This window comes from Physcomitrium patens, chromosome 24 (genome assembly GCF_059467195.1).
Source record: "Physcomitrium patens ecotype Gransden chromosome 24, ASM5946719v1, whole genome shotgun sequence".
Classification (NCBI taxonomy): Eukaryota; Viridiplantae; Streptophyta; class Bryopsida; order Funariales; family Funariaceae; genus Physcomitrium; species Physcomitrium patens.
Window position 1 is genome coordinate 2,042,140 of NC_143433.1, and position 10,437 is coordinate 2,052,576.

The window sequence follows — 10,437 nt, forward strand, 5'->3', positions numbered from 1 at the left end:
CATGATAACACTTAGAAGAGAGAAGATGTCTAATATCGCTCAAGACAAATAGAAGAGAGGACTTGCGGACAAAGAAAATGCTAAGGACAATATCAATTTAGAATAGGGTAATCCGCAACTTCTAATACGCTTATATCTTATCAAAAAAAAGGGGTAATCCACTTTTAATCAAGATTAGACGAAGCTCTGATATTGTAGGTGTACTCTTGTCAATCTGTCAAGGACAAGAACTTAATGAAAAAACAATTCAGACAAGTGAGCCTTCACTCAAAGAAAGGTAACAAAATATAAATAAACAAGTATGTATATTGAAAGAGAAACTGGAATGGCTATTGCCAAAAGACAAGAAAACTAGAGACCCTTGAAACTAGATTGGAAGCAAGAAAAGAGTTGACAAGAGTGAAGAAGCCTTCACTCTTGTCTCTATATATACTATCTAACTAGGGGCTACGTGGCGACATTCTATAAGACCTCCAATATGTGTTGACTTTGTAGGGCACATGCCTTGACTTACAAGGCAAGTTTTTCTACATGTGGGCCACATAGTTAGCTTGATCTTCAAGCTAACAACATGTGTGGCACATGGCCAACTTGTTGACCACGTTTCTAATCCAAAAAGTCAATTAAAGACACCTATGAAGTCAAAGCAGCATCTAGGAAGTTTCTAGGAAGCTTTCATATTAAATATTATAGAATTAACTTACTTTTACCTACTTTTAGTTACTTCTACCTATTTCTATATGTAATTATTAGCTTACATGATTATGGCTGTGACACATGAGCATATTTGTTGTAGTATAATACAAACTTTTTGTTAAAATATCCATATTTATGAATCTAAGTATAGAAGTTTTATACATAAATAAAATTGATTTTTTTATATTAAATACAAACCATAATTGGTCTTACAATACAGAACTATTTAATGAATTATATAATTTTTATCTTAAGTCTAAAAAGCTTGGTATTTTTTTTGCAAACATATTAAAAAATTAATGAAAAATAAAGATATGGTAATATTATACTTTTTTTAAAGACTCAATAGATTTGAACATCTACTAATATTAGCCACTTCTTTTTTTATATCTAAAAAATTAAAGATTCTAAAATTCTAAATTTTAAGATATTAAAATGATTTTTTATATATTTATTTTTTAATATTATTAGTTGGAAGTAATAGAAATCGGTTTGAATTTAGTTCTAATTAGAGTAGTTGGCTTATAGTCATTATCTTTTGAATTTTGGTTTTGTTTATTCTTTACTTTTAGCTGCATTTTATATCAATATTGTTGTAATTTTCAGAGTTTATAATTACTTTTGGTAGTTAAGAAGGAGCCTTAGAGTTCTTTTTTAGAATTCTTAGTATTGAACAAAAATCAATAAAAATAAAAATAAAACTTATAGAGGTGGAAGAAATTACATAATGTCTATTTTGTGTTTAGCTAAGATTTCAAAATTTGTTTAAAAGAAAGTTTATATAAGATGAATCAAGTTTTAAAGGATCTTTTTGACATTGTCATTGCTTGAGGGATTTGACTCACAAATATATTATAGCTTGTATATGAGACTACTAAAAATTATGATATTTAAAACATTGTAATGAATCCTTCATTATCTTAATCAAAAAAGTTTATTACAAAATGTTTGTTATTGTAACAAACATTTTGTAATAACAAACATGTATATATGTACAAGTGAACCCACTTGAAAACATTTGGTCAATAAATGACTGAGTGGAATTCTAAGATCTACCTCTTTTTTGATTAGCAACTGCCTAGGTCAAAGTTCTTTCATTGTAGCTAATAGAACAATTGAATCGCCGTGGATGCAATTATGTGCATGACATTGTTATCTTTTACACTCACTTGTATATGCTCCACATGCATTTTGTTTTGGTAACTAACATGATATTGTGTCTCTGAACACATCAACACCTATCCAATCCCGTTTCGAAGGAATTTGAAGGAACATTTGACCTAAAATTTGTAAAAGGTCTTCTGAAGTCACTTGTACACTGTACGTTTTGGTTCAAGTGTTATAATAGATTAAACTTAGAATTTCCTAGGTTTGAAAGTTCAAGAAAAACTGTCAAAACCAATTAATGTTATCCTGATAATATTCTAGGTAGAATGACACTATGACCTAAATCCTCAGGAAAAACCGTGACGGCTGTCATTCTAAACGGTGACTAACCCTCAAAGTTTCTCTTCTCAAATCCATCTGTACCGATCGCTGTATGCAACATCGACAGCATCTTGAGCTTCATTTCAATCTGCCACCTAACAGCTGGATAAGTCGAAGCCACTCGAATATCGCTTATTGAAAATATCAAGTCTGCATGTCAACATTGATGAAAGACTGATATCATTTCTGCCCCTGTTTGCGAGGTACTCGTATCTAGGCTGGATGCGACAAGGCAGGCTGTAACTTAGATATTGAGGGAATGAAACAATTTCGTTAACACTCCTGTTCATTACATTAAGAAGGAAGTCGATCTTTGGCTTGATAGAGGTCTCCAAGCTGTGGCCAATAAGAGCTGGGTACACAGCAATCATTCTGCACACATGAAAATCATACACAAAGCGTCAAGATAACTTCGCTAAAAGTGCAAGGATAATCTAACTTTGCACACACTATGAATCTGACTGTTCATGTTATTACGAGAAGCATACGTTTCAACGCAAATGCATCGCTGAAAAGTGATGCAGGCAGTCTTAACACTTCGCAAAATCATTGACCAGAAATGACAGTTGGCGCTACACAATAGACATTTCCCCGAAAATTACCGTAAAAAAGAATCGCAGAATAGTTAGGTTATTGCGACTGTAAAGTAAATTTTATGCACTAATAATTATTACAACTAAACCTTGCATAGCATAGCAACATTACCATAGCAGAGCAAAGAGATTTGCTAGATGCATGCAAAACATATCAATGAAAATAGACTAGCTGCACAACCGAGACCTTCATAAAAACATTGACCAAGAGCAGAAACCAGAAAATCAACGAAACGATAACGTTTAGTGTTCTAGCTATGCTTTCACGTGACTTTGAGGAGCACATGCTTTGTACCTGCCAACTTCTCGCCGTTCGAGACCAAGACGTAAGAAATACATCACTTTTGGACGGACATTGTGTTCCACGCTGTGAGTGAAAATACATGGTTGAATAGCAATCGTCTTGTTGATAATCTCAGGTTCCAGTAGTAGCTCAGACTTTAAAAACGCCGTCATGTTATGAACCTTGCCATCCAAGCTCAAGCTTAGAATCTGCAACACAATGATAATCATTAGAAAAAATCGGCATGAAATGTACGAATACAGGAGCCAATGGTAACCAAACATCACCAAACTGGGCTCAGCAAGTAAGCTAGCTATAATTGATCGACCTGAACGGTATTTTGCTGGCGTAAAAAGAATTGACCTGTGAATAAAATTTTGCAAACCAATAATTGCATCAAACCATGAAAGATACTCAATTCTAAATTTGATGACATTGTCCAATATACCTGCGGGTGTCTGGAGATACACTTGGCTATTTCAACCACGCCTGCAGCTTTCAAGAATTCTATGGTCCGGTCAATCTTGTTGATACCAGTGCCAAAGAGTCCTGGGAATTTCATCACGGCCTTTCCTATGCCTTCTATCTGCGGTAGATCAGCATCCAAAGCACCCATCAACAATATAGAGGGTTACGATAACGTGAAAGGGTCACTGAAATATTATCTGAAATGGACGCCTGATTTCAGATAAACTACACATCACATGCATTACCATTACTGACACAAATAATCAACAACTAAATTCCTCTTAGACTAGAAAACAAAGCGCCAACCAAATTAACATGACTTGCTTTTTCTGTAGATAGCTGAGTCCAGAAATCCAACCTTCAAACCACATTCGATGAGTTTGCGGTGCATAGGCAGTACTCGCTGCTCCATATTGTACGTCAAAATTTGTGGGTGGCGGTCTATGATCTTGCCTACTTGTTCCTTTGTAATACCAAGGGATAGCAGGTATAACGCCTGTCCAGTGAAAAAAGAGAATTAGAAGAGTTCTGTCGAATCAACGTAAAGTTCCTGGACTCGGTTGCCTTGCGCATTTAACTAGGTAACTTTTAAGAATAGAACGATCATAATTTCAAGTATAATACTAATATTCGAAATATAACAACGTGAAGCTTCTATGCTCGAAGAGCAAGTGACATAGCAATATATCACACCTAGTACCTCTGACGCATGTTCTTCGTCCCTAACTGTCGCTGCGAACGTTGCACGATGGTTTAGAAGACTAAAGTAAACCTGCGGAGTACCAGCCTACTATGGCGATGGAGTTCATAGCAAACAGGAATGTACCGGTCCTCGAAATTTACAAGAAAAATCTTAAAAGTAGTCAAAGATGTGATTCAAACCCACAAACTTTAGCTCTTCCACCACAGAAGAAAGTCTGAAATTCAGTCATATATAATTTAGACGTCCACAGGGCACCGACAGATTTTAAGAGTCTTGCAACAACATAGATAAACCTACCTTGGGTCTCAAACAATCTTCAATTCTGCTACTGGCCAGAAAGACATTCCCAAGCAACGCATCTGCGACATTCAGCTTCTTCACCCCACATTCTTCAACTAGAAATGCTGCAACCTCAATTAACTTCTTCGCGGAGTTATTTAACAAGGCACTTCGGACAGAAGTAGGTACATGACGACGTAGTTTAGCAAGTTCCTCGTCTGTAAGCCCCCAATCTCTTAGACACCGCAGCTTCGTCTCAAGCTCCGCGACATGTGATAAAGCCCCGTCCTTCTCAGTGAGCTCCACATTAAGTGCAGTCAATGGCTCTGTCCCATCAACTAACTCGGCGCTAGATAATGAGGTTTCAATATTGACGCCTTCAGAAACCCTCGTTCCTGCAATTATGTAATCCCTCTCAATGGCAGCTGCAGCTGTTGCATATCTTGCATGAAAAAATCGGACGACATGATACAAATTCCCACCGGACGGAAATTGTCGAGATGGTGAAACAATCCCTCCTGAGTTCCTAGTAAGGCCGACGAAAGATCTAATCCCACGGCCAACATCTATTCTGAATTTGCTCTTTTTCACTGATTCTTGACTCACAAAATATTCACGATTTTCCAGAGTCGAATAAATCCGGCGTTGAGAAAAAGGAGGCACATCACTAGGAGAGGAAGCGCAACTAGATTCAACAGAACGCACGAACACATGTACCATAGTCGTCACATCGCTAGCAACGCTTGAGCGAGTCGAGGGGCAGGAACACGACATAGAAGCAAGAGTGTCAGTGCCAGATTCATTGATTTCCCGGAGCAGTAGGTTTTTCTGAAGGAACTGGCCAGCTAAACAGGAAGTCTGTCTTTCTTGCCTGCCCCTGCCTCGCACGCTTTTCCAAAATCTCCTCATTCTATAGTGTCCACGACTACCTCGCTTGAGGCATCGATGCGCTCCTCAACTTACTCCATCACAGCTCCCTTTTATCCCAATTCTTAAATTCCCATTCTTATTCTGAAGTAACTGTTAAAAACAAACAGACGTCTACAAGGCGGCCCTGCACGATCTGCTGCATATTAAACCCTGTGAAAGAAGGAAAAAGGAGAGGGGGGGCACTGCATCAGCTAAACCGCTACCTCTACCCAGATGCGAGTAAGAACAATGCACTGCTTCGAAGAAATCGTCACACATTTCGAAGAAACAAGGCAAGAGTGGAGCCATTCATTGAAATTTTAGCTCCTGGGAAGGTTTTCAAAACTTGTGAAAGAAGACACAGAGAACTACAACTGTAAAAAGAGAAATAACAGCACAATTTCGAACGGCTTTCAATAGAATCCCTCTCACAACCTGGTTCCACAAAGCATAAGCCTGTTCCGACTGAATCTCACAGCCCTACCCCCAGGGTTCAAGGTAAACTCTGTTAAGCCCTAAGATGAGAGACGAACAGATACCTGGATTGATACTCGGTAAAAATACACGGATTCATCGGCTGCACTTGATACCAGTTCGCATGAGAACCGGCATGGCCAACCTGAGCTTTTGAGCAAGTGCATCCATCGTGTGTCGAGGAAGAGCACCGAAGCTCGAGTTGCCGCCATGACCAAACGGTTTATTTTTTTCTGGGTCAATGGGGATTGCTCGAGGTGGGTTAGAACTCTGAGGCGTGAGCGCAGTCTAGGATTATAGGGTTTCGCAGGTTTTACTACTTTGCTAGTGTTAGTAGGGAGCGAAACCCTAGTAGGTATGGATCATGGGATGGGGGATCGGCGGGGGAAGAGCGATGAGGAGAATTTAAAAGAGAGGGGGGACTCGGAAGCGGAATATCGAGATGGCGGAATGGAAGAAGAGGAGGAGGAGGCGGTGGATGATGAGGCTAGCATGAACTTGATCAAAACCATGACGGAGAAGCTGGTGAACGAAACTGTTCAAGTGCGGGTACACGACATTGTGATCATAGGGAATTCCAAGACGAAGGGTAGTGTGATTGAGGCTTATCTGACGGACCTCCGGGACGTTAGTACCATGCAGGATCTACTCCAGAAATCTGCTCATGCGAATTCTCGCTTGCGGGCCCTTGGCATTTTTGATAGTTGCGTGATTACATTGGATGCCGGACCTGAAGAGCTTCCTGGCACGGTAATGGTTTTCTTTTGTCTTTTTCCCCTTAATACCGTGATTCTGGATTGGATTGTGAAGCTAGACATCTTCGTCTTTCAGTGTTAGCCTACCTTGGATGCATTAGTTTTCACTTGGAACTAAATTTTGCAAGAATGAGGGCTTAGTTTCTGTTTATCCTTCTCATTCACGTGTTCTCGAAAATATTGGGAATCTCTCTTGTGTAACGGCGCTCCACTGCAGCTTCTACAGCACTGGCCATCGAGTGCTATTGCACATGCGTATGCAATGATTTGCATTTGAAAACTCTTTACTTAAATTTTACGAAGTCGACACCGATGTGATTGATTATCCTTAAATGAGTGAAATCATTGCGATTGTGCACTGAATTTCGTGATGAACACTTTCTTCAATCCACAGTTCCAAGTTGGATGGAGAATTCATCCTTAGGGGAAAACATACATGATTACGTTAGTAAACTGGACCTGGGCTACACGTGCAACTGAAGGTCTGCTTACAAACGCTATGTTTGCTCAGGCTAACGTGATTGTCGAAGTAGAAGAAGCGAAACGGCCTTTTTCTGGTGATCTTGGTGTGTTCTCTAAACCCGAGGTGAGTAATTGGTATCATTTTTCACTTTTCAAATGTTGGTTCGGGCTGTACATTGTATCGGCTTTGATGTTACTGGTGGTTTATTCTGTGTGGCTTACCAAGGCAGATGAAGCATTTCAATGTTGATTTGGCGTCTTTGTTGAATTGGTATGAAAGCACAATCTTATGATATCGAGTATCACTTTCTCAGATTATGTATTAATAATAGCTATCGCAGAACCTAGAATTCTCTAGCTTTATAACTGTATTTTCAGAGCGGCAGATGCGTTTATTCTCTGTCACAGAATTGCTTTGCATATCTTCCCTTGATTTCCAATTTATCTTGTATACTTTTTAGAAATGATGTACACAAATGGAAAGGGTTCAGGGTTTTAGTGGTTCCAGTGTGCAACAACTTCATACCACTTGGTTCATGTTCGCCTCCTTCTTCTTCCTTGTGCCCTTGTACATGCCTACGTTGATTTTCAACAATTCTTCAATATACTACTCTATTATACGATTGAGAACTGGGTATGCGCCCTTTGCGTTTGAGATCTTCCAGTTAAGCTGTGTGGGATGACTTCATGCCTTTAACTTTGACTGCGCATTTTGGGAATGGGTTTTGTGTGTAGACCAAAGCTTGGACTCTGGAAGGACTCGTCAAGTACAAAAATCTGTCTGGCTTTGCTGAAACTATTGATGCTACAGGTTGCTATGGCCTGGACACAACTTCAGAACTCAGTGCAGGCGTCACTTATCCCAGGTTTAAAGGGTTGCCGGCCTCTTTAGTAACCCGGCTCACCCTCCTTACACAAGATTGGAAACGTTACTCGTCCTACAGAGAACGTCTGACAGGGTTCTCTGTAGGCTTGGTAGGTGATGACCAGCACGACATATCCTACAATCTTACCTGGCGTGACCTCAAGGATCCCTCACGTTGTGCCTCTAAATCGGTTAGGCGACAGCTCGGTCATAGCCTTCTTTCAGCAGTTAAATACACCTACAAGATTGATGACAGAGACTCCGTATTTCGACCACGGCGGGGTATTGCTTTCGTCTCAACCACGCAGATTGCAGGGTTGGGACCAGATAGCAAGCTCCTACGTTTTGCACGCCAGGTGATAGTGCCCACCTCATTTCTCATATATAATGCATGATTAGTGTTTGTCGGTAATGTAGGTGGCGTTGTGAATCCTAATTCATTTACATCGGTGTAAGTTCTTTTTTCTTCATTAAATAATTTCTCATTGTATGTCATTTTGGTCCACTTTTGCAAGTCAATTAATGAGATTTGGTATCGTGGGCTTTTCACAGGAAGTTGAGTTGAGATTTGCAATCCCATTAGGATTTGCAAATGCAGCTATAAATTTAGGAGTGGCTGGAGGAGTCATATTGCCGTGGGGACCAGGCTACAAAACGAAAGCAACCCCCATAAGTGATCGATTTTATATGGGAGGTCATTCGTCACTTCTTGGTGAATTAAAGGGTCCATCTGCTCTTCTGGGCTTTCGCACTAGAGGTGTTGGTCCTAGTGAGCTTCGTAGATCCCTAACTTCCCCAACAAACAAAGGAGAAGGAGAAGTGGATACACGTCCCAAGAGGGACACATTAGGCGGTGACTTAGCAGTTTCTGGTTTTGCTGATTTTTCATTTGATTTGCCGATGCGATTCTTGAATCAGTATGGAATACATGCCCACACTTTTGCTTGCGCTGGCAACCTGGTTCCTCTGACAGGGGAAAATATCCCCCAGTGGTCTCCGAGGAACTTCCTTTCTGGATTCCGCGTCTCGTCGGGAGCTGGAATTGTGATTCCGACTAAATTGTTTCGCCTTGAGGTGTGTACGCCATCATTATGTTGGATTTATGTGTTTCATCATCGTCCCGCACTGCTTAACCTTTCGCGTATTTTTTGGCGACGTCAAGAAGTCCTAACGCTTATTCTCTTTTGGCTTATGTAAAATTAATTGTGGTTCCAATGAACATGAGCTGTTTGTTTTTTGTTTTTGTTGGTGTTATAATGCATTTAAGCGTATATTGTATGACAGTTATGCCTGTTCTCTAAATTTCAACAAACTTCCTGATGGAATTCACGTTAATTTCGGTAATAAATGTGCAGGTTAATTACTGCTACTTATTGCGGCACCAGGAAAATGACCGTGTCAAGCGAGGTGTGCAAATCAGCTTGAGCTCACCGCAATGACTTGGCCAATATTCCAGCCATATGAATACGGGAGTTGGGAGTTACTGATAAGTTGAGAAGTTTTCAAACAATTTTTGCCGCATTTCTCATTGTTGGGTGTCGCTTCAACGTGTCATGATGGCTTGAATTACCCATCTTGATATAGAGGTTCGACGTCGAGTTTCTGACATTCTGTTTTAGGTGCTTAAAAATTATTCTCAGGTTCATATGAGTTGTGTCTCAGGTTTTATTGTAGGTTCATGTGCATCACACTAGTATTGGTATACTCTTACTTGGCTACATTTCATGAATTATGAAACTATGAGGGGCTTGTCTGATGTATGAATGAGCTTATTCATGTAGCTAATAAGCTACAAAAAGTCAAGGTTGAGCTTTATTTTTATTTTTGATTTTTGTTATCAAAGAAAAGATATTTAATTTTTTAAAAAAGAGTTTAATTTTTTCAAATAAAAATATTAAAATAAAATTTTTATAATGATAATAAATTCATTACTATTAAGTCCACTCTTAAAAATTACTTAATATATATATATATATATATATATATATACATATATATATCTTATTTTAATGATTTGGCTATAAAATATTGTTAAAAAGATCTTAATTATATTTTATTTATTTATAATTTTAAGTATATTTTATACAATCTAAAAAGCAATGTTTGATTATTTTGATATTATAAATATTTAAATCTTTTAAAACCTAAAATCATATGTAATTCAAAAAAAAAGTCTTGGAATTGTATTTGAAAATTAGTGTCTTAGATTCTTTATATTTTAGAATTAATTGTCTTATCGTAAGAGGAGTTATATAGATTGAAAGTAGATTCATATTATTTGATATTAATTACGTTTATAAAATTTCAACTAAATGTTACATAATTAAAATAATGATTTAAATTTTAATATTGTGTTCTATTAGATTTAATCATTTAATTATTTTTGGGGGTCAAGAATTAATTTAAAACTTATAATATCAAGTCTAACATATTATTTGTTTTTTTATCCATATTGATTCTAC

The 10,437-nt window shown here is 38.3% G+C and overlaps 2 protein-coding genes across 2 annotated transcripts; one reads left to right on the top strand and one right to left on the bottom strand.

Annotated features, from left to right (window-relative positions):
- Positions 1-1,947: 1,947 nt before the first annotated feature.
- Positions 1,948-5,888, bottom strand: LOC112276803 (transcription termination factor MTERF8, chloroplastic). The gene is made up of 5 exons (XM_024508508.3): positions 4,529-5,888; positions 3,887-4,024; positions 3,509-3,646; positions 3,073-3,269; positions 1,948-2,556 (listed from the first exon to the last, which is right to left on the bottom strand). Exons 1-5 carry the CDS (start codon positions 5,417-5,419, stop codon positions 2,280-2,282), a joined length of 1,641 nt encoding a protein of 546 aa, XP_024364276.1. The 5' UTR covers positions 5,420-5,888; the 3' UTR covers positions 1,948-2,279.
- Positions 5,889-6,100: 212 nt separating this feature from the next.
- LOC112276804 (uncharacterized) lies at positions 6,101-9,796 on the top strand. Its single transcript, XM_024508509.3, has 5 exons — positions 6,101-6,643; positions 7,160-7,234; positions 7,846-8,331; positions 8,528-9,049; positions 9,331-9,796. Exons 1-5 carry the CDS (start codon positions 6,251-6,253, stop codon positions 9,412-9,414), a joined length of 1,560 nt encoding a protein of 519 aa, XP_024364277.1. The 5' UTR covers positions 6,101-6,250; the 3' UTR covers positions 9,415-9,796.
- Positions 9,797-10,437: the final 641 nt, after the last annotated feature.